The 24,910-nt window shown below is 33.4% G+C and overlaps 1 protein-coding gene and 1 long non-coding RNA gene across 3 annotated transcripts; both read left to right on the forward strand.

Annotated features, from left to right (window-relative positions):
* Positions 1 to 3,152: 3,152 nt before the first annotated feature.
* Positions 3,153 to 3,509, forward strand: LOC111697504 (protein argonaute 2). The gene has a single exon (XM_023467529.1). It carries the CDS (start codon positions 3,153 to 3,155, stop codon positions 3,507 to 3,509), a length of 357 nt encoding a protein of 118 aa, XP_023323297.1.
* Positions 3,510 to 9,831: 6,322 nt separating this feature from the next.
* Positions 9,832 to 14,856, forward strand: LOC111697523 (uncharacterized). Of its 2 annotated transcripts, XR_002764302.1 has the most exons (8): positions 9,832 to 10,080; positions 10,696 to 12,081; positions 12,414 to 12,537; positions 12,670 to 12,730; positions 12,999 to 13,097; positions 13,664 to 13,739; positions 14,222 to 14,314; positions 14,735 to 14,856. It is a non-coding gene; the product is annotated as an uncharacterized LOC111697523 (long non-coding RNA). The 2 variants fall into 2 exon arrangements; XR_002764301.1 differs by having other exon boundaries at positions 10,696 to 12,537.
* The last annotated feature ends 10,054 nt before the right edge of the window (positions 14,857 to 24,910 follow it).

A 24,910-nucleotide genomic window follows, 5' to 3' on the forward strand; every position in this document is an offset into this window, starting at 1 on the left:
CTGAGATTTATAAGGAATAGAAGAAACTGGAGAATCTAGAAACTGGAATTTAAGGGGAATATGATAAGAAGCTGGAGAATCTAGAAATGGAAATATTAGAGAAGTATGATAAACTGGAGAATCTAGACACTGAGATATAAGGTTAAGAAACTGGAGAATCTTGAGTCTGAGATATAAGAAAATTAGGATAGGAAACTGGAAAATCTTGAAACTGAGATATAAGAAAAATAGGATAAGAAACTGCAAAATCTTGAAACTGAGATATAAGAAATTAGGATAAGAAACTGGATAATCTTGAAACTGAGATATAAGAAAAATAGGATAAGAAACTGGAAAATCTTGAAACTGAGATATAAGAATAATAGGAAAGAAACTGGAAAATCTTGAAACTGAGATATAAGAAAAATAGGACAAGAAACTGGAAAATCTTGAAACTGAGATATTAGAAAAATAGGATAAGAAACTGAAGAATCTAGACACTGAGATTTAAGATAAATAGGATAAGAAACTGGAGAATCTAGAAACTGAGATATACGAGAAGTAGGATAAGAAACTGGAGAATATTGAAACTGAGAGATAAGAGAAATAGGATAAGAAACTGGAGAATCTTGAAACTGAGATATAAGAGAAATATGATAAGAAACTGGAGAATCTTGAAACTGAGCTGTAAGAGAAACAGGATAAGAAGCTGTAGAATCTAGACACTGAGATATAAGAGAAATAGGATAAGAAATTGAAGTATATTGAAACTCAGATATAAGAGAAATAGGATAAGAAACTGGAGAATATTGAAACTGAGATTTAAGAGAAATAGGATAAGAAGCTGTAGAATCTTGAAACTGAGATATAAGAAAAAATCTTGTATTATACCCGTTATGTGGAAAGTTTTTTTGAAGGAGGAAATAGTCTTGAGTAACTGTAATAATAGTAGACTGTAAAGTGTTTTTATTTTGTAACAGCTCTACTTGCAATATTTTTTATTAAAAACTGCTTTTTTACTTATGAATTGCCACATTTTTCGTTCTCATAGGCAGAAGCAGAATAAGTGAAAGAAGTATATAATAATTTATATGTAAATTCTAAAGCGTTACTATTCCAGTAAATTTCTTTAGTGATATTGTATTTTTTGTTTCAGGGGTTGAAGGAGATGTGCAGGTGCCTCAATATCTATATTTATATCAAGTAGTAATCTCTGTTTGTTTGTTAGTATGTCCTATCATAACTCATGAACCCCTGGACCGATCTGCCTCATAGTTTGATTTGGGAACTCGGGAGAACCAAAGAAATGTTCTTAGTATAGTTTGTAGATTTTAAGTGAAGTGAAAATAGGGGAAAAAGCAAAAATTGTAATTTAAGACTGTTGAAATTTGTCCCAGCAAGGAGTTTAATGTGTCCAGTTGTAAGTTCCTATTCTAAAACAAGTATAGAACAAGGTTGAATAAAGATGGATTTGACCATGCCAGCTCTAGCCTATAAGATAAAAACGTTCCTTCTGTTATTTTCAAGAATAAAATCAAAACGCTAAAATAATTCAAATTTAAAACTTTTTCCTATACATAGTTAGCAAATAAAATTGTATAATGTAATGTGAAAAAATGTACAAAATTTAGACAAATGTTACAAGTTTTGCTTAATACCATTTGAGTTAATCTTTAAATGGTATTATTTTTCTCTCATTTTTCATTTATATCTTTAAATTTTTTAATTTGATAAATTTTTTGTCTTATCAGAAGAAGCCATGTGAGATAATTTAAAAGAAGAAGGAACCCCCATCAAGGAAGAAACTTAGGAAGCTACTTCTTCTGTAAATGTTCAGAAAGAAGTTAAAACTTGAATCATTGAAATGAAAGGTAGCGTACCACCACATCTCTTTTTTAAGACTATATGAAATCAAATCTCATTGTTTGATTAAAAAGTTCTTGAACCTTATCAATGCCCCATGTTTTAGAACAAATCTAATTACAAAACGATTAAGAAAAAATATTGAAAATCGTTAAAATAATTGCGCGCGCGCACAACTTCACGCAGGTTATTATATTATCAGATATTATCTGATTTAAAAAAAAAAAATAAAGCTACCAGGGAGTCAGGACCCAAAGAAATTTCGTTCTGTTTAACACCATTGAAATTTAAATATTTTGTTGTTGTTAAGTACTCAGGAGTAAGGGTACATTGGTTTAAAACCTCGATTTTGTCCATTTCCAACACCGAGAATTATGCTTTCAATCATAAGAATATATAGTTTTATTTAAGCCGAGTAGAAAAAACGACTGCATAAAAAAAATATATGTTATAAAAAAGGAAAATAATATTTATTGCATCCGAAAATGTCAACGTTTTACTAATAACGAGGCATAAGAATTAGTTTTTGATGAAACTTGATTTAAAGTTCGAAAATGTACTTATTTTGAAACAATTGCAGCATTTCAGTTTATGTTGCGTATTGAAACGTATCCTGATTTCGAAACATTTACTTAAATTCATAACAATCTAAATTTTTGAGGCATTTAGGTAAAAAAATATATTTTTTTTATGAAGTAAAATCTAAACAAAATAGTAAAAAACATGCTGCTTTTTCAAGATTTTCTATTACTATTTTCGAACAAATCAAGAATTCGAATCATTGTCATGTTTTGGCACAAACCTCACTTTCATAATTCCGCAGATCTAAACAAAACTCCATTTTAAGACTTGCGAAATAAATCCTTGAAAACAATAAAGAATAATTTTACTCTCGAATATTTTAAAGAATCCATGTTTCCACATTTTATTTGTTGATTGGAATAAACGATTTTCCCGCATTTATAGACATCTTACAAACAAGATATTTACAATATTAATATTAAAATTTTAAAAGTTTTGTTTTAGAAAATTATTTAGTCTAGTATAGTCGGTCAACCCGAGCAGACGTGTGTGTGTGAGCTCCAGATGACTGGTTAACTGGGAATTCTACCCTTTAGACAATATGTCAAACCTGTCAATCTGAACCGTTAACACAAACATAAAAAATGGCGAATCTTCTTCTTTCCCTAGTTAACCAATAGCTATCCCTGCCCCCTGTCCAAGTTCCTTGCCAACAGCTTCCCCCGCCCCCTGTCCAAGTTCCTTGCCTACAGAGTACCTCAGTTCCTAAACAACAGTTTGCAGAAGTAATGCAAGGAGCACAAACAGAAAGAAAAATAGGTGAACATAGAGGAAGACAAGGAGGAGCACAGAGAAGAGGATATGGATTTGGAGGAAGACAGGGAGAAGGATTTGGAGGAAGACAGGGAGAAGGATTTAGAGGAAGACAGGGAGGAGCACAGAATAGGGCACTGAGAAGAGGAGAAGGAGAAGGATTTGGAGGAAGAAAAAGAGGAGCACAGAATAGGGTGCAGAGAAGAGCAGAGGGTGAAGGATTTGGAGAATTACAGGGAGGATCACAGAATAGGGTTCACAGAAGAGAACAAGGAGAAGAATTTGGAGGGAGACAGAGAGGAGCGCAGAATAGGGCATGGAGAAGAATTTAGAGGAAGACATGGAGAAGGATTTGTAGGAAGACAGGAAGGAACACAAGGGGAAGGATTCGGAGAAGGACATGGAAGAAGAGTGGGAGGAGTCAAAGGTGGTGTTGGAGGTGTTGGTAGTAAGAGGAGAAGGACGAGGAAAGGAGGAAGAAGGTCAGAAGAGGGTTGGAGGAAACAGGTGGAGAGAAGAAGAAGGTTCAACTCAGATCCTATCCACTGGGACATATGCTTATTTTCTGAGTTTTGCAAAACTTTCCCGGACTAAGTAGTGTAAAATGTAACCAGAAATCTGACTAAAATGTTTTTTTTTTTTAGAAAAATGGATGAAAATTCAGAGCTAAATAAACCTTTCATAAATGAATATCAATCATTTTTAGAAATTATTTTTTTTAAATGTGTTTTTTTACTTCCTTAGTTCCTAGCTTTAACATTTTATTTTTAACACAAGTATTTTGTATCTGTACATACTAACTGACGTACAATGAGTTCCTTTAAAAATTTTCAACCATTTTGGTCAAGCTGTACTATATAAAACATATGATAAGCAAGGGGGATTCATTTTGAAAAGTGATATTTCAAGATTTGAGGAAGAAATAAAATCATCACTGGAACTTTTTTAATACTTATAAGTATAAATTTAATTGTTGTTTCTATAATTTGACCGTGGTAAAGGGATAGTCGATCTTTAATAAAGTGACCTGTTCTGCGGGATGAATGGATTTGTACAATTAGAATAGGATTGAGAGGTTTTGTGATCCAAGCTTCCGGTACAAAGTTGACACGCATTCAAAGCTTTCTCTAGTTTACTATGCGCGCAGAATATCGCATAGTTTACTCAGTTTAATATAAATTGGGAAAGGGAAAAGTTAGGTGAGGAAATTTATATTATTTTTTAACATAATTTTCTTTCCTCAGTGCATTATATATATTTTAACTTACAGCAAAAGTTTTTTTTAATTGTTTCTAAAATTCCACGGGCAACGCCAGGCACTTCAGCTAGTATTTTATATTTTATTACATCTACTTTTGCTTTATAGAATATTGATATCGGCGGCGTGGATATTACAAGTTTTATGAAATCTACTCCAGCCCGGCATTGGAGAACAATCTCTTATATTTTTCTAATGAAGCCCAAGTAGAGCTGACGGTCCAAGGTAAAGGTATACAATTGTAAATAAAAACTTATATCTGAAACCATACCTGGGAATTTGTGTTGTAAATTGGGTTAAGCTTAGGAATTCAGTGACTTAATTCGTTATCTATTGGACATGCTTGAAAGATGACGGGATTTCATCCGGGAATATTGAAGTCTAAATCTTCCGAGCTAAGCCGAATATCCGACATAAATGTTTTGCTCTGTGAAAAGTAAATGATTTATTATTAGAAATCAGCAAATAGTGTCGGGTTTTGAGCCAATAGTATGACCATTTTCCATACTTCAAACCAAGGAGATATTGAATAGGAGCGGGCGATAGGACGTTTCCGTACACTTTGCTGTGACGTTTTTGGACTGCTGAAGAACTTGTTTTTGCTTAACAATAATAAAGGCAGCCGATCTAATGTTAACAAACATGAGTTAGTAAACTGTGAAAGTAGTATTATAAATCTTGTTAAAAAATATTAAAAAAGTTAAGGATTTTAGTTTTATACCGAAAAGGACCTTATTCATAGAGAATAGAATATATATTAGAGGGGAATTTAGAGAATCTCTCCGTATGAATTTTTTCAGTCCCTTTCAGCCTGAAAGGGAGTTCAAAGTGTACAAATCATGTAAATGCACAAATTATATGCAGTAGAGTACATTAATACAGTATGTTCCTTAGACATTTAAATTTCGAATTTTTTTAAGCTGTTAAATAAACTTTGTAATGAATTAGGTGAATAAAAAACATCATTTGATTTATAGTTACAACGGAAAATAATCGTTTGTAAAGTGAAATGATCATTGGTCAATTATGAAACCAGCCTATTTCATAATTTGATTTTCTTCTAACATTAATTTTAGATTTTCTATAAAATGATATTCCAGGGCCCTAAAGGTTATATAGCATAAATATGTGAAGTACACCTGCAATATGGAAACAGTACAACAAAATGGCCGTTTTACACTTTTTTCTAGTAAATTCCCCTCTAATACATATTCTATTCTCTTTGACCTTATTACAGAGACAATTTCAATCAAATTCAAGGTTATCCTGCCCCCCCCCCCCTAGATGTCTGTTTATTATTTGTGTTATTGTTACAATCTTTATTATTGTTGTTACGCAAAAACTAGTTCTTCAGCAATCCAAAAACGTCACAGCAAAGTATACGGAAACCCTATCGCCCCCTCCTTCTATTCAATATCTCCTTGCTTCAAACAGTGGTTTTCCATACTTCAAGCAGTGGTTTTCCATACTTCAACAATGGTTTTCCATTCTTCAGACAGTGGTTTTCCATACTTCAAACGATGGTTTTCCATACTTCAAACAATGGTTTTCCATACTTCAAACAATGGTTTTCCATACTTCAAACAATGGTTTTCCATACTTTAAACAGTGGTTTTCCATACTTCAAACAATGGTTTTCCATACTTCAAACAATGGTTTTCCATGCTTCAAACAATGGTTTTCCATACTTCAAACAGTGGTTTTCCATACTTCAAACAATGGTTTTCCATACTTCAAACAGTGGTACTTTAAACAATGAAAACAGTGGTTTTCAGAAAAAAGAGGAACAATATATTTGCGTATATATCACGGGGTTTGTTTCACAATTTTTTTTTTTGCAATTTTTATCGTTGATAATAAACGCAAAATTTTCGTTTTTTTAACAAAAATTTTGCTTCAATCTGTTTCGCAAAAAAAGGCAACATTTTTGCAAAAAAAGTACGCACTGAAAATTAGGTAATCTATCGAGTTTTCCGACCTACTTTTTGTATTTTTTAAAATCTACCTAAACCCTAAATCTTAACATTTATGCATACCCCCTCCCGTTCTTTTTAGAGAGAAAATGGAGCATTGTGAACTAAACTTTACTTTGAGATTTGAGAGTCATTTAGTTCCGTTGGATCCGCAAGATTTTGGCTTCCTGGATCCGGATCCAGAAATATGCGGATCCACGGATCCGGATCCAAGGGGTAAAATATCAGCCAAAAACTGAAATTCTAAAAATTTCCTCATTTCTGAATGGTTCATCTAGTTTTAGGATAAAAATATGCAAAAATAATAAAGCAAAAAATTTGAAAATTATCTTGTAAATAAAATTCAGTAAATCTTAAAGAATTGACCTGTAACAAAATTAAATGGATCCTAAGCACTGGATCAAATTCTTTTCATCCAACATTCAAAGTAAAGGAAGAAAATTATTAATTATTATACAATAAAACTTCTAATGCTGAGCTTTCAAAGCAGAGAATTCCATAATTCCATAAGACTTTTTTTAATTATGGTTTCTGCGAAATTTTTTTTTTCGCGAGCAAAAAACATTTTGGGGGAATTTCGCATCGTTTTTGTTAAATTAATTTTTGCGAAAACGCAATTTCAAGAAAGTTTTTGCATTTTTTATGTAAAGTTCTTAAGAAAACAATTATTCATTGTTTTCCATTACCGGTGAATAGGAAATCAATCTTGAATCCTTTTGGTCTAAAAGAATCTGATCTAAGTATATCTTTTTTTACAAGGATTTTGGAAATTACAATTAAAACAAATGTGAAATCGAAGAACGCAGACATTTATTCATTTCATGGTAGACATGTAAACCTATGCATAGGATTCATTATTTTTTTATGTGTAGCTGGATAAAAGTCAGAAGTTCAGGAAAATTTAATCGGGCACAGGTCCCAAACATTTACCGAAGACTTACTGATTTTGCTGCAATATTGTGAGCCGAACAAAAGGAATAATACTAGAAAGAGGGAAATAAGGCGAATTGGCTAGGGAAACACTCTTTTCTACTGGCCATACATACATAGATGAGAACAACTTCTTGAAAATGTATATTTCAGTAACGAAGGTTTCCTACAACAAAATACAAATTGTTATTTACGTGCATGTGTATAAATAATGATTGTTAATAAAGATTAAACAGTTAAGGGTAACTAACAATAAATGGGCGTTGATGTCTTGAATTCATGTGAATACTAGTTCTCTTGAATTCCTGTAAATACTAGTCTAATCTTAATCTTGAATTCATGTGAATACTAGTTCTATTGAATTCCTGTAAATACTAGTCTAGTTCTCTTGAATTCCTGTAAATACTAGTCTATTCTATCTTTATTTACCTTGAATTCTAGTTCAAGTATTGCTTACTATCAAAGAATTGAAAAACGGTTGTTCAGTTTAAACTTCATAAGAGAAAAAAATAAGAAACAATTTATTTCTCCACTGTAAAAATTTTATATCACCTATCAAAAAACTACTGGTATTATCATTTGAGCTTTACTTGAATTTCATTGAAATATACTTGTCAGAATTATAACTTGTCAGATATATAATCTCGCCAGTAACTATTATATTTGAACTGTGAGCAATGGAGAATTGAATTTGGGGGGCCTTCTATTTTATATTTCCTTTTGCTCACCCTAAGAGAAAGATGGTAAAAAAGTCCATAAAATAAGGTATAATGATAGCAATTGTGCATTATGCAATTGTTTTTGAATTTACTATTGCAGGAATGTTGCCTGGCGGAGGGTCTGAGGCTGTTATCTTCAAAACTTGTATTGGAGTCAAGTTTGGAGACTAACTACGTTCTAACGGCTGGCCAGACCTAGATATAAACTTGTAACTCATAAACTTATAACTCTAGTTAATCAGAATCTCAGTTCTAACGGCCATGGTTATGATCTCTATATATATATACATATATTCCGGAGCTTTATTTATATTTAATTGTGCTCAGATCTATCTAATTTATATACGAAACGTGTCAGAAAATTAAAAACTGATGTGAACTTGTCAGACTTATAATCTCGTTAATATAACGAAACTTTGATTGTAAAGATGCCCAAAGAAAATTGAAATTCTAGATTCAAATAAAAAGTTAAACGACAATTTGGGTTTTTTTACACATTTGTACTGCATGTATAAAATTGTACATTGTAAAAAGTTTAATAAGTTGTCTTAAATTAGATGTCCGGTCATTACTTGTGATAATCCAGGATTTGCAGAAATAGCTGGATTTTAAGCTCGAAAGTTTGAACAGTACTTACAAAACCCAAGATAAAACGTCTTAATGCTTATTGTGGAATTCAGTTGCTTAAGTTGACTTGTTATAATTGAAGCTTTGAAATGTGATATTCAAATTAGGTTATAAATTGTTCAGAAAATACTCACTGGAAATAAGTGATAAAATAGCTGTACCGGAGCAGACGATTCTGTCTGGTACTCCCAGCCAGGAACAGCCTCTAGTCTTGAGGAACTCGGGTATTCACAACTGGGATCAGTCTCTAGTCTTGAGGAACTCAGGTATTCACAACTGGGATCAGTCTCATTCATAGCTTTGTGGAACTCAGGTATTCACAGCTTAGATCAGCCTTCAGCCTTAAGCAACTCACATATTCACAGCTTAGATCAGGCTCATAGCTTTGTGGACCTCAGGTATTCACAGCTGGGATCTGTCTCTCTAGGGCCTAGAGCAATTATGGTATACATATACGCACTCCTAATTTAATTTTATTGGACGAAAGAAAGGTGTGATCGGACTAAATAATGGTAAATTGTTTACACTGCACAATTGGTGGAGGGAGGGAGTCCAGAGTTCCTCAAATAGTAATCACCGACACCCAAATCTGTTTTGCGGCAAGCGGGCTCCTCAATTGGTAATCTCCACCACCTCAAATAGTAATCAGCCCAAAAAAGATGATTACTAATTGAGGTGGTGGAGATTACCAATTGAGGAGCGCGCTTGCCGCAACACAGATTTGGGTGGCGGTGATTACTATTTGAGGAACTCTGGACTCCCTCCCTCATTGGTGTGCCTTCCCTCTCATGAGGCACAACAAATGTGCACGTAAACAGACCCATTTTACTCAATTATTAATTTAATAACTTTTACTATTAAACCTATTTTCTTTGTTAATACCTCAAATGCAATTTAGTATTGCTTGTGTTTTGAATCCTCATAAGGCGATAAGAATCAGTATATGGCCCCTGTGCGACCGCCTTATTTACCCCTGAACTTTGTGTGCTCCGAGAAGAAAGAAGCAAATAGGTTGTCAAGTACAATAGACGGCAACACAGAATGCGTACACTTTCAGTACAGCTGTTTAAACGTCATAAGTGTCGACTCAAATTTTCTGTCTGACAAAACTATAAATAAGTGATATTTTTAGACTAAAGTGCTTATCTTTTAGTGAAATTAGTGCAATTTTATGTGTTCTTTATTTCTGTTTTTACACTTTTTCATTTAACGTTCTATAGACTAAATAACAGGGTTGAAACTGATATTGTACGTAACCCTTTAACATTGTAATTTGAAAGTATAACGTTAAAACATATTTCAGAAATGTTTAATGATATCTTTGGAGAAGTGCTCTGGAAAGGTCTAATCGAGGATAAACCCCCAGATCCAGGGGAAATACAGGCAACAAGAAACGGTAATTTTCTAATGAAATGTCGTCTTCTAAGGATATTTAATTTTTTTCTCAAATGTCGTATTTTACTATTTTTGGGAATATATAAAAATTTTCAAAAGTGCTTTAATTATGAAATTATTGGAAAGTCTATGTAGATATATATTATAAACAGGGTGTCCCAAACAAAAATTTGGGGCAACAATTTTGATTAAATGTTCACAATCATGTTAACATTAGAAATCTCGATATTTCAGTTATTTCCAGGCATTCTTTTTATATTACAATCACTTCTTTAATTATCGAGCATGAGCCGAAAAATTGAGTTCCCAGATTTTTCAAATTTTGATTTTTTACATATATTTTCATAAATAACTAAAAAAATCGCAAATTTTCGTACATTTTATGTAAGTTATCTGTTGCATAGTGTTTTGTGAGATAACATGTATATTATATTTAAATTTCGCAATATGGATGTCTGAGTGATTTGTTTTGATGAAAAACAACCAGATTTTTTTTTATTTATTTTAAATCCATCAAGGTTGGTGGGGGGGACTTTAAACTATACTAAGTCAACATTACATTATTATGAATTAAATAATATTTTTGGTCTTCATTAATTATATTTTTTTCATTTAGGAGGCAGGCGAAGAACTTGTTTTGTGCCTGGATGCCGTCCACCCCCTGGGACATCCAGATTTAAATTTCCAAAGAATAAAAAGAAGCAGGAATTGTGGCTGAATTCTTTGAAAATTGACGACACTAATGAAATCAGAGATAGCCGAGTGTGTGCTCTTCATTTTTCTAAGTCTGATTTTCAGCCAAATTTGAGCACTTTTTCGAAACTTCCAGAAATCTCCCCTGCAAGGAAATTTCTCTTATCCTCTGCAATCCCATCAATAACTGTAAAAGAACCAAGATCTCCATTATCAACCTTTTTGTAAAATACCAAAGAATAAGGCATCTAGATGTTTTAGTAAACAAACAAGTTCATCACATGATACGAAATTTAAAACAATTTTAATAAATAGTTAAAAATATTTTTGTATTTTTATTATTGTTTAACCCACCAAAACTTCATCACTTTTAAAACAAGGTAATCCAAATGATTTTTTGTTAAATTCGTATAAAGTATGAGTGTTTCAAAAAGTTAGAAGTCTAAATTTTTAAAAAAATTAGCTGGCTTTAGAAATTGAACAGTAAACCTTTAATAACCCTAGAAATATTTATTTTAATGCTAATTAGAGGGCTGGGGCCTGGACGCCTCCCCCCCCCTCCCTCAGACTATTTAGTTTACATAGATATACAGTGAAAAAAAAAATTAAGCCTCCAAATGACAGTAAAAATACTCCATCTAATTTTGGGTTTTAAATATTTTTTTACGTATTCCTACAAAGACGACATTTATCTCCACCGAATCTTGGAAATTATACCAACTAATTAGAGGACATGTCGTATTTCTTTTTTCATTTGATACATATGACGTTGTGTGCAGTTGGTCGATTTTTCTGTTGCCATCTATTGTACTTGACAACCAATTTGGAAAGAAGCATCTAGAACCACCTGTATTTTCTAGTTTTGTATATTGTAACTGGTTTTGGGTTTCTGTACTGCGTAAGCGTACAGAAGTTCAACCAGTATTATCAAAGATTTTGTAGGTGATGCGTCATATATGTCTCAACGTTTTTAATTACCTGTGTAGTGTCTCAATGGAGCAATGTGGTGAGGTCTCCTTATATATATTCATTATGATGTTTATTATTAATATTTACTTCAAAAAATTATATTCGTCTGCTGCAGTTTTTTAATGCCTAAGTAAAATAATTTGTTTGTCTCGAACTAAAAATATGATAAATGTTCATTACTTAAAGTTTTTTCTGTAGCCTGTCTATTTTTCGATCTATAATAATGATTGTTTTATAGATTGAAGTTGTGCTAATAAAACTTGAAGATTGACCCTGATTAGTTCATTATGGAGAGATCTAGTAGAGCAGCTTGCTGTCAAATCCGACGAAACACCACTCGGTATATATATTAGGGCAACCGGAGAGGTTGTGAAACAGCTTTAATGTAACCTATACTTATTATATTTACACAAATTTATTTATATGAATGTATCTTGTAAATGTAAAGGTAATTTTTCCAATAAGATTCCCCTCTCCCCCCCCCCCCCCCCCCCCTACTAATCGTTTGTTACCCTAATCTGTTATTAAAATAAATGAACGTTTAGGAAAATTATTAAGAGAGGATAGCAAAACCCCACCACATAAGATAATGCTTAAATACGAAAAAATTGAATGCGTTGTAAATAAAGTGTTTACCTCTAAACCTAAAAATTAATCTATATTTCTTGAAAGGCTTGAACATGACTGGATCAACACTTATATAGTTGTTGCTATTCTGGAGTATAATGCACTGGACCAGGAATTAAGCTCCGAAGCTTATACAATCATGAAGAATGTTACCGAGTTCCGACGAAAGGTTGGTAATTTTTTTTAATATTTCAATAAATTTTGGCACCCTTTTGAACAACTTATGTACCCCTCCTCCCCCCACACACTCGGTTAAACCTTCAGGAGGAGTACTCGCCTTTAATTGAAGAATTTTATCTAGGTATGGACACAAAGAGGTCGTGTGAGAACTCCAGAAAATCCAGTTTGAGTGCCAGTGCCAGGTTTGAAGATTTTTTAAAGTGATAACGTCATAATTTGGGATTCTCCATTCTTGGAGTTGCTTCAAAAGGGTTGAATTCTGACAATTTTTCTTACTGTCTCTGATCCCTCAGTCACTTTTACCAGAGGAACCAAATATGAAATTTTCAGCAAGAATAAAAATTCATTTGTCATTTAAAGGTTCAAAGGTTACCTTTATTGATCGGAAATCCCACGTTTATAAAGGAAAGTCACTTGAAAGTTTATTTTTTAAATAGTGTTTTTTTTCAGGGGACTGACTCCGCAGTTTCTGGACAAAGCTTTACCTGGGGATGCAGTTCCTCAGTTGATAATTATTTGCTTTGCAAATTCACTGGTTCCCGGCATATGGTAATTCAACATAATTCTAACCCTATCAGGGGGGGGGGGGGGTGTTTTCCTTCATTAATTGCTTCAAAGAAATGAGTTTTGGCCACAAACTCTGATTTTCTAATCCTTAAAACTCTGCAACCCACTTTCATAGACCTTAGTTATTTCTTTTTCTAAACTACAGTTAAACCCTAAATAAGCCATACATCGAAAGAATTCATCAAATGTCGTACTCTTACCTTTCTGATAATGGAATGTTACAGATATTTAGTTTTTTAATTAAATGATTTTATGGAGCTCTTTAAAACTGTTCCTGCATAATAATGGCTATTTATTTTTTTCTCACAAATACTTGGATTTACGTAAAATAGTAAAAAAAAAGCATTGAAAAATTTTCAAGACGACATTTGATAAATTCTTTCGATGTATGGCTCATTTAGGGTTTCACTGTATGAATTCTATTAAAAATAATCTAAGTTTGAAAAATCTAAAGTATGCATCAAAAGATCGTAAAAAAAAGGAGATGAGAACAATCAAGTTTTTGGTAAGAACTCGGTAAAAACAATTAAAACAAATTATGTTTTTAGGTTGTCACTTTCTTTCCATTTCCTATAAATTCTTGACGAAATATTCGACACTTCTTTTAAGAAAGATACTGACTAGGTAACGTACAGTTTAATAACCAATAGAGTATATGGAAGAAGACATTCAAAACTATACGACAACTGTCGTGTTTAGTGGGAGACACTGTAGTTGAAATGGGACTGCAGTATTATGGAGAAAAATATTAGGATTTATTTGATACCACTTTGCATGATTTATAAGCAAGAGCCTAAATTCATTTGTAAAATTTCACCAGAATTGAAGAAGTGGTCACTTGGTCAGCAGAAGAAAGATTTTTACAATTATTTTATAACTCGGGACTCCCAGGACACGCGTTGCTGTTTCTATGAATTTAAATGTCGTCTTTTGAATTAGAATAAAGAAACCCTGAGAAATTTTACATCGTAAAAACGTCTCAATGGTGTGAATGGTGTCAAATGAATTCTAAATTTGTTCTCTATGATTCTGCACTCTCGGTTTAAATATGTTAATTAACCAGTCTCTCTCTTAGGAATTGTTAAAGTTGAACAAAAATATTTTAGGTCCGCCTATTCAATCGTGGCAGAAAACAGGGAAGAGTTGCAAGCTGGCTTCTCTTGTTAATCAAGTAACGATGTGTGGCAGCCTAACACAAGGTTTTTATTTTAATTTTGTTGGCCGATTTTTAACTTGTAGCACAGAAGGGAAACATAAAAACATTGAAGGGACTGTTTAGTTTGGAACATAAAATCATTAAAGGGACTGTTCAGTTTGGAACATAAAATCATTAAAGGGACTGTTCAGTTTGGAACATAAAATCATTAAAGGGACTGTTCAGTTTGGAACATAAAAACATTAAAGGGACTGTTAAGTTTGGAACATAAAATCATGAAAGGGACTGTTCAGTTTGGAACATAAAATCATTAAAGGGACTGTTCAGTTGGGAAGGACGCCATTTTAATATGATGATATGTCCAAGTCACAACAGTACCATTTTGAGCCTTGTCTGATAAAGTATGAAGGTTCTCTTGTTTTACTTACATTGACATGAAATACTCTAATATTAATTATTACAGGTCCTGGCCCCGGACTCCTTCAACAATATGAACCTGTTCAGGGATGAGGGGTGTTGCCGGATCAGATCGCCCCTATAGCGGTGTAACGACCACCGCCATCATCACTTTATCTAAGCAGTAAATCGAGGCAAGAAAAAAATCTGTGCGAAAATTGGATTTGGAAAAGCATGCATGCTCGTAGCCCAATTTCTCAAGGCCAGCTCATTGAAATTAAGCGGAAGCTGCCAACATTAATTTTTACCGTGTACCCTTCCCTATGCATTAAAGAAATGTTTGCAAAAAATCCTTTAAATTACAAATAACTATTCCTGAAAAGTAAAAAAATTTCACGGCAATGAAAGTGTTGGGCAAAAAAATAGAGTGAGGGGAGGGGAAGGAGGGAGGGGGGGGACAAATTCTGATCCCGTCTTACATTCCTACAACTTTTTTTCTCCAGGTGAAAATGAGGACAGCAGAGTGTCCAAGCAGCTCTATCTCCAGGATGACGAACTTTTCATCTTTAATCTGCAAAAACGTTTTAATTATTGAACACTATGTTTGTAAGTTATTTTATATTTATGAAATATTGATATTTATACTTTGTAGAGATGACAGAATGTAAATATTCTTATTTGAATTTTGAAAATTCTGTTCGAGTGTACGCTTGCGTACACTCAAATAATTTGGTGTTTCACTCAACATTTAGGAGAGTTTACTGTCCACGATTATCAGTCTTAAGGGTTAAGGTTTACCCTGAATTGAGAATGTCCATCTTAAGACTACGCAATTTTAATTCCTTTAAAGAAAAGAACTGGAAATGAAAAAGTGTTAATATTCTGTGTACGACATTAATTAACAAATCCATTTTAAATCGACTTTTCTGAATTTAGTGTCTTAAGACGTGGATCTTATGATAGGGGATCAAAAGAATTTTTTTTTCAGTCTTACAAGTGACTCTTTTATACATTTGTTTTGGAAAAAATGGGCGCGAAAAAAATATAAGCGAGCAAAAAAAGTCTGAACCTTCCAAGGGTTTCAAATAGGACGATCAACTTGACAACTAGGTCGCTAATAAATCAGCCAACCCTATAGACTGTTTATATATATTTGAGTTTTTAACTGCACATTTTATTCAAAAAGAATTATACTACATATGTATTTTTTTTTAATTGGGTATTTTTTATTTTCATATTTTTTACAAATTACAATTTTTAAGCAACTAGTTATTGATGCAACATAAAAAGAGGAAGCATAATGATTGAATAAAAAGAAATAATTTATTTATTTTCTAAAACATCTGAACAACTTTTATAAGTTTTTTCCCACATTTTTACATGTTAAAAGTTTTCTGCGTAAAATGGAAAAATTTAGAAAATAGAAATCCAAAGTTCAAATGGAAGATTAAGCCAGATTTTCCTTTTCATATACTTATTTCTTAACAATATCTTCCTTAACTTTTCAATTGGATTTGATTTGTAATACTAATACAATTGCCCTGTTATATAAAACCTATTATGTTTATTTGTGTAATTTGGTTCGGGGCAAAAATAAATAATAATTCCAGGTTTAAAATTAATAATGAGTATTCACCTCTAGAGTGAAATTCAAACTGTATTTATTTGTTGCATAGTTGCAGTTGTGTGTTTATTCTCATTCTTTTTTCTAGTCTATTTATTATGTCGTAGACCTTCGATATTTCCTTAGATTAAATGGTAAACATTTGAAATATTTAAGGCTTACGCCATTAGTTTGCAAAGATATAAGATTTGGAAAATAAAATTTTGTGATTAGTGTTTAGTTTCTTTATATAAATGTAAACTTTTTTAGGCTTTTTTATTTTTTAATTAATCCTGAAGAAGAAAAATTTTAAGGGGAAATGATTAAATTTTGAGTTAGTTTCAAAAAGTAGAAAGCTTAGATATTTTGTCGAATTTTCATTTCAACCCCACCCCTCTGCCATCTTCGAAAATAATTTCCCCCCTCCCCAGGTATACATAATTGCAAACTTTTTTGTAAATTCTTTAAAGTTTTTTAGAATGTTGATTTATATGTGTTAAGCTTAAATCAGTTTGCTGCAGATACAGAGATCGATTATCAGCTAAAATAGGCGATATTTTCCACAGCATGTTCTATTGTGTACAAGTACTGTACACGACCAATCAGCAAACATCTGTATTCAGGAACATTTAAGGATACTTTTGATCCGAAACACAGTCGTCAAACATTATCCGGTTTACGTAACGTAAACCGTAAAATTTCCAGTTTCCATTTCGTAAACCGGAAATTTTTCAGGTTTACGTAAAGGAGGGAGGGGGTGCAGAGGCGCCATGATCCCCGCAAAAATGATCTCCGAACCTCAGGATTTGCAGAATTACCTCCAGGCCCCGCAAAACTGGTCTCCCAGCCTCAGTGACGTCACCAAGCCTACCGCCATTCTGTCTCCACGCCCCGCATTCTGGTCTCCGCTTGTTTTTTTTTGTTTTTTTTTTTTATTTATTGGCTTAACCAAACAAATATCAAAATATATCTCTTCATAGTAGACTCCGTCATAGTTTAAAGAATCGTCTAATCAACAAATTTGACATGTTAATTCATTCAATTGTTCTGGAGTTGTTTTTCTGTAAAAGTTTACATTAAGATGGAATGAGTAAAAGACGACCTTTATAGACGACTTATCTAATATTTTGAAGGCATCATGATTTGAAGATTTTCTTAACTCTAGATTCCTCAGCATTACATTTTATCATAAAAATGCAAATTAATGAGGATCTGTTCTATAATCTACGAGTTTTTGCGCACCCCCCCCCCCCACCTCTGTATATTAATTTTTTCAGTCAAATAAATGAATTCTCCTGCGAAAAGGAAAACTATTTAGAATTAAATTCAACTTATTAAAACAACAAGATATGACACAAAGCTGCCCCTAACCTGTTAGTATAGCATGTAATAGATATTTAGATTATTTTAATTCTTTGTTTCAATTTAAAAAAAATAGTTCTTAAATATTTTCTAAAGCATATGATAAAATCACAAATACAAGGATTTCACAAAAACTACTTGTTTTGTAAATTGCCGCTGATATTGTTTGATTGGTATATGAGAACCCTCTAAAATAATAGAACATTTTTCTATCTTTATAGAAAACTGCAATAGTTCTGCACAATTTAAGGAATTTGTGAAATTTAGAAATTTAGAAAAACAAAATACAAGCCTTTAATCTCAATTAAAATTCACTTTTTAATACAAAATGTTAATGTATCATTCTGAACTATTTCATCATGTTGAGAATTTTTAAAAAAAAAGATTCTTGGTGGAAATAAAAGCCGAATATTTTTATTGGAGCCAAAATGCGGGGCGTGGAGACAGAATGGCGGGAGGCTTGGTGACGTCACTGAGGCTGGGAAACCAGTTTTGCGGGGCCTGGAGGTAATTCTGCAAATCCTGAGGTTCGGAGGTCATTTTTGCGGGGATCATGGCGCCTCTGCACCCCCTCCCTCCGTAAAGTAAACCGTAAAATTTCCAGTTTCCATTTCGTAAACCGGAAATTTTAACACAATTTTAGACATAGAAAGCAATGTTAAAACATTAAAAGTTGAAACTTATTAGTTGACATACATTAAATACGCATTTAGTTCTACAATTATATATTCACAAATATTTCACTATGGTTCATCATGACTATTTTACAGTTACAGTTTTCAGTTCACTTTTCCCCACAATATTTTTTGACAAATTATTTTTTTTATTTTTCAAGAGAGTCATCGGATAGGCTTATGCCCCCCCTCCCCCTCCGTATTTGATCAGGATGGGATGAAATGAACCATATAAATAAGAGTTTATAAAAACTGGTGAATTAAAAAATAATAAATTTCGACGTTTTTTCCCGCATAAATTTTTAACTAGTTTTAAACTTTCCCTTGGGCCATGTGAGTTGCCTCACAAATGTTGGGCTCGGTCGGTTCAGCTGTTTGGACGTTTATTGGAAACAAATGGACAAACAAACAGACGAGCAAAGTATATAAATAGAGTGAGAACCAGAAAACTCTGGAATAGGAGGACGACTATTAGACTTAAATTATGACTCTAAATAGTTCAATGAACATGATCGACACGGCAATTACGTAGTATATACTATACTGTATACAGACCAATTTAAAAGTGATTTTATAAGTTACTATTTAACCTATTTCCTTTGCAACAACATTAATTAGACTCAAGGATTGCTGTACATGACTACAGCTACACCAGGCGCACATTCTATTATTCTGTAGATATTACTTACTGGTTTTATCTTTTACATAAGTTTAAGATGTCTTCAACGTTTTCCGGAACAATTGTTCCGTAAACCGGAATTTTCCGGAACTCTATTCCGTAATGTTCCGTAATTCCAGAACAACGTCCCGGAAATTTCCGGTTTACGGGAAAAATCGTTCCGGAAATCGTTCCGGAATTCCGGATTTCCGGAACCTTTTCCATAATGGAAATGGAAAAAATTTACGGATCATTTCCGTACGTAAACCGTAACCAGGAATTCCGGTGGAAACCCTAATGTCGTGCTGGGACAACTTAGGCCTACGTAGCCCACCCTGTGAAAGGAGATAAGCAGTCTGTGTAGTCTGTGGTTTGGTGTGTACATAATTTCTAGGATTAAAGTAAAAGAATTGGTAGTTGGATTAATTCAAGATAACATGCAGTAAACAAATAAATAACTTGCGTTAAACATGACAAAGCACGCAAGGAAAATTACAGTTTTCTTTAAAGAAGTTGTAAATCAATTATGAGAGTTTGATTCTTCAGTAAATAAAATCTTAATCCAGATTTTATAGTTGAGCAGCTTAGCCATAGAGTAATAAAATGAAGAGGTAAAGTTTAACTCAGATGTACGCAACGACCTCCCTTATCCCTATTAATTAATTAATAGTGGTCGGTTGTGTATATCACGATATGTTTACGTATCTAACACTGTACACTTGTATATAGAGCGATCGTATTTCTAAGGGGTGGTTTTATGTGTAGACAAATTAATATAGATTATAAACACAGGATTGTACACCGCAGAACATTCAAGTTCAGTTGTTTGTTTATTTTAATAAAAGTAGGACTAAATATTGCATCGTGGAAAAGTGCAAAAACAATTCTTCTTGTAAATATGTGAGTTTTTTCAAAATAATAAAATTTGGGCATGGTTAGACCTTTTAAGGTTGGGAGACTCCTGCAGAGTAGATCCCTTAACGTATCTTTTAAAAATAAGATAATTTCTTTACTTATTTTTCTTACTATTTTTTTCAGGTGAAGTTTCTCTAACCTAACATTACAGAAGCTCAATAAGGCTCAAACTAAGGCCTAGCACTGTTTTAAAAATAAAAATGCTTAAACTTTTTTTGATACATTTAAATTTTTCAAAATCATTCAGATTTTAGCTTTTTTGTGTGCATTAAATTACTAATGTAATAAAGAAAAAAAGTTCGTACAAACAAATTAAGAAGGGTATCTAAAACGTTAATTTTGTAAAAATCCCTTCAAAATTTTGCAAATTATAACCAAAAAAAACACGTTTTTGGAGTCTAAGTATTTTTTTTTAAAAAACTTTTTTTTAAGCCTAATTGAAAGAATTTTTGAAAAATCGAAAAACCGAAAAATTGACGTTATTCAGCGGTTTAAGACCGATCTTTTGATGCTTAAAAAAACCTTTCCTCAAAATCTATATTTTTAATGCTTTCAATTTGCTACCGTATAATTTTTTGCTCGTCATAAACGGATTTGATTTTTTCGATGAAATAAGTTTACCCTTAGTTAGAAAATAGTGCTAAAATTACCCTTAGTTAGAAAATAGTGCTAAAAATATTTTATCCTGATATGTTGAATTACATTTTTATCATCATAATATATATATATATATATATATTCTGTTCTCTAACAATAATTATTAAAATATTAAAATAGTACTTTTATGGAATTGACAAAGTTTTAGATTTTCTTTATTTAAAGAGAATTCGAGGATGTTGACTGCAAGAACTGCAAAATTTGGCAATTTTCAAATTTGTAGATTTTCAATGACATGCCCACTTTTTTTTCAGCAAAACTATTATTATTCATTTTTTTTATTTTAGGTTTAGGTTTAAGACAAACAACTGAACTTGAATGTACTGCAGTATACAATCCTGTGTTTACAATCCATATTAAGTGTCTATCTAATTATCAATACTAATATTCAAATATCTACAGAAAACCACCCCTGAGAAATACTATTACTCTATATACAAGTGTATAGTGTTAGATACGTAAACATATCTTGATGTACACAACCGACCACTCTATAATTAATTAATAGGGAGGTCGGTTGTGTACATCTGAGCTAAGATGGATTTAGTATAATGAGTCAGTAATTGAATAATCATTAGACTTTGTGATATTTCAAGATGCAATACTCAGTCAAATGGTGCTATGCAAACGCCTCAACACGGAAACGTCTCAACACGGAAATGCCTCAAAAAAAGCGGAAACCCCTAAAAAAAAAACGGTTTTTTAGGCTTTTCCGCAATTTCTGTTAGAAAAACGGAAATCCCTCAAAACCCAGTTTTATTTTGAGACGTTTCCTAAAATTTTTGAGGGGTTTCCGCTTTTCACCTGACAATTATTTTTGAGGAATTTCCCAATATTTTTAAGGGATTTCACAATATTTTTGAGGCGTTTCCGTATTTTTAAAACCTTGATTTAGTTGAGGTGTTTCCTCTTTTTTTGAGGCGTTTCCGTTTTTTTAGGCGTTTCCGTTTTTTGAAAAAACTTTTAAAACTTTATTTTGTTGAGGCGTTTCCTCTTTTTTTTGAGGCGTTTCCGTTTTTTTTTTTTTTGAGGCATTTCCGTTTTTTGAAAAAACTTTTAAAACTTTATTTTGTTGAGATGTTTCCTCTTTTTTGAGGTGTTTCCGGTTTTTTTGATGCGTTTCCGTTTTTTAAGGCGTTTCCGTTTGTTGAAAAAAACTTTTAAAACTTTATTTTGCTGAGGCGTTTCCTCTTTTTTTAAGGCGTTTCCTTTTTTTGAGGCATTTCTGTTTTTTTGAGGCATTTCCGTTTTTTGAAAAAACATTTAAAACTTTATTTTGTTGATATGTTTCCTCTTTGTTTTGAGGCGTTTCCGTTTTTTTTTACAGCATTTCCTTCTTTGAAAAAAAGTTTTCAAACTTTATTTAGTTGAGGCGTTTCCTCTTCTTTTTGAGGCATTTCTTTTTTTTAAAACTTTATTTAATTGAGGCATTTCCTCTTTTTCCGTTTTAAAAAAAACTTAGTTCCTTTCTTTAAAAATCTTTCCCCCTTTCCAAAATAATTAATCTCCTCCCAGAAATTAAACACCATGAGGTTTTAAAGAAATAGGGATTAGAAAAATGAGAAAAACAATTTTTAGGGGTTAAAGGGTTTTAATTGCTGAATTTTTGGGTAAAAACAAAAATAATTAAAAATGATGAAAATTTGCTTGTTAATGCATCCATTTATCTTTTTGGTATAATTTCCTAGAAAACGATTTTCTAAAGAATAAAAATGGTCATGTACAAAATTGATAGAAGGGGGGGGGGTCTGGGGTCCAAAAATCGTAAACTAGGACGGACCCGTCTTTTCTTTTTTGATTATCACTAATTTTATTCAATGCAATAAGACAGCGTTTCTATTTAAGTTTTGATTTCTAACAAAGTTATTTAAAAATGACTGTGTGATTGGTAATGTTACAACGTCTATACACAACATCCTCTATACTTAACTTCCGACCAACTAATTTTCCGACCTATTGCAATATCCGACCTACAACAGCTGTTGGTTGGTTGCACATTTTTTTCTTTAGTCCGACCTATACAGGCGTGATAGAGTTCTACCATGTGCTGCATGGAGCTCGAGTTGATTTAGAAGGCAGCGATATACCCTCATTTGGTAAGTCAGATGTACACTTTAATTGTTTTAGGTCAGATGTACACTTTTTGTAGGTCGGATGTACAGGGGTGGATACAGGATTTAAGTGAGGGGGAAATTGATTGCGAAGTCAAGTTTGGCTAAAGAATTCTTCTTATATACTTTGACAGTTTGAGTTAACTGTATATCTGTACTGTGTGTACTGTGTAACCTAGCAGCCGGTGTATACTGTGTGCGACGGTTTACTCTAAATCAGCTGAGCGAGAATTTCTGGGTAAAAGTGACAGAGGAGCGGAGAGTATGTGTATAGGTAGTTCAGGCGCAATTAGAAGGCTTGTGGGGGGGGGGGGGTGGTAATATATTAAGAGAAAATAACATAAAAAAGGTTATGTGTGTTTTTCGTTCTGTTTAACCTAACTGTCTTGTAGACTTCACATGTACAACTACATCATAAGCTATCGAAAAATATAGAAATAAAATGGCAATATTTTAGGTAATTTCCTAATATACGATTTTTGGACCCCGCCCCCCCCCTCCCATCAATTTTGTACATGGATCTTATATGTAAGACATGGATATAATTGACTATATGTGGCCGCAGCGCTCGGCCCCATGAGCCTTTCCTAGCCGCAGCGCTCGGCCCCATAGCCTGTTCTAGCCGCAGCGCTCGGCCCAGAAAGTGTCTTAACCTAACCTAACCTTAACTAATAATAAATTTGTTGGAAAATAAGTGGTCATGCACAAAATTGATAGGAGGGTGGCGGGGGGGGGGGCCAAAAATCGTATACTAGGACGGACCCCCTTTCTTATTCTAAATAAGTTTTTTGCACTGAGATGCTTACTTTGTAACTTGCTAATAATGAAAAGGATGGTGTATTTTGGACCTACGCCCATCCCCTCTACTGCCCATCCGACCTACAAGCAAGTGGTTTTAACAGCTGTGGTATAGGTCCGATGCACTGTAGGTCGGATGGGCATGTTAAAAACAGCATGTTGGTGCATCCGACCTACCCTCTCTGTAATACTTTAAGCTGTCGCTTGGACACGTTAGTAGGTCTGATGGGCCTTTTTCGTAGGTCGGATGTGCACTTTTCGTAGGTCGGATGGGCATTTTTCGTAGGTCGGATGGGCACTTATCGTAGGTCGGATGGGCACTTATCGTAGGTCGGATGGGAATTTTTCGTAGGTCGGATGGGCCTTTTTCGTATAGGTTGGATGGGCATTTTTCGTAGGTCGGATGGGCATTTTACGTAGGTCGGATGGGCACTTTTTGAAGGTCGGATGGGCATTTTACGTAGGTCGGCTGCAGACATGTGGCCAAAGCGCTCGGCCCCCTAGCCTGTCCTAGCCGCAGCGCTCGGCCCAGAAACGAGCTTAACCTAACCTAACCCTAAATATACACTAATTTTATTAAAAATTGTTGAATTAATTAGGTCTTTCATGGCCGCAGCGCTCGGCCCAGAAATGCACTTCCTAACCTAAACCTTAAATATACACTAATTTTATTAAAAAATGTTGAAATTAAAGGTCTTTCATGGCCGCAGTGCTCGGCCCCCCCCCCACTAAAAGTGCCCATCAGACCTACGAAATATGCTCATCCGACCTACGAAAAATGCCCATCCGACCTACGAAAAATGCCCATCCGACCTACAAAAAGTGCCCATCCGACCTTCGAAAATGCCCATCCGACCTACACGAAAAATGCCCATCCCACCCACAAAAAGTGCCCTTCTGACCTAACAATTAATTATTTCTACCCTACTGCGCTATAGGCATGACAAAAGCTGCTGAATAGGTCAGATGGGCAAAAAATGTATGCCCATCCGACCTACAGCTGTCGTAGGTCAGATGTTCCAGTAGGTCGGATGGGCAGTATAGCGGATGGGCAATAGGACGGATGGGCAGTAGAGCGGATCAACATTACCAATGAAAAGTTTATAACTAAGACACCAAGTTAACTTTTAAACATGCATTAAGAGAAAACCTCCTATAAATCGTGATTTCATTTCAGATAGAATGGTGGATTCGAGTACAAGGGAAATCAAGAGTTTGAAATAAAACTGTAAAGGATGTATGTAATCTTCATAAACAAGGAGAAAATATCAAGACAGAGAATACAGAAAATATAGGAAAGGATTTAAGTTAATTTTGGAAACTTTTGTTTGAACCTACTGTCAGGTTTTTAATCTCTACACCCGGTAACCATGAACATTTAACATTCTATACATTTTATTTTTGTCTAACTGTAATTTTTCCTGTACCTTCGTTAAACATATAAAGTGTTGAAAGTGGTATAATA

Source organism: Eurytemora carolleeae, unplaced genomic scaffold (assembly GCF_000591075.1).
Source record: "Eurytemora carolleeae unplaced genomic scaffold, Eaff_2.0 scaffold265, whole genome shotgun sequence".
NCBI lineage: Eukaryota > Metazoa > Arthropoda > Copepoda > Calanoida > Temoridae > Eurytemora > Eurytemora carolleeae.

What these genes read in the sequence shown, in the direction of transcription:
- LOC111697504 (XM_023467529.1), top strand. Translation starts at nt 3,153, where the DNA reads ATGCAAGGAGCACAAACAGAAAGAAAAATAGGTGAACATAGAGGAAGA.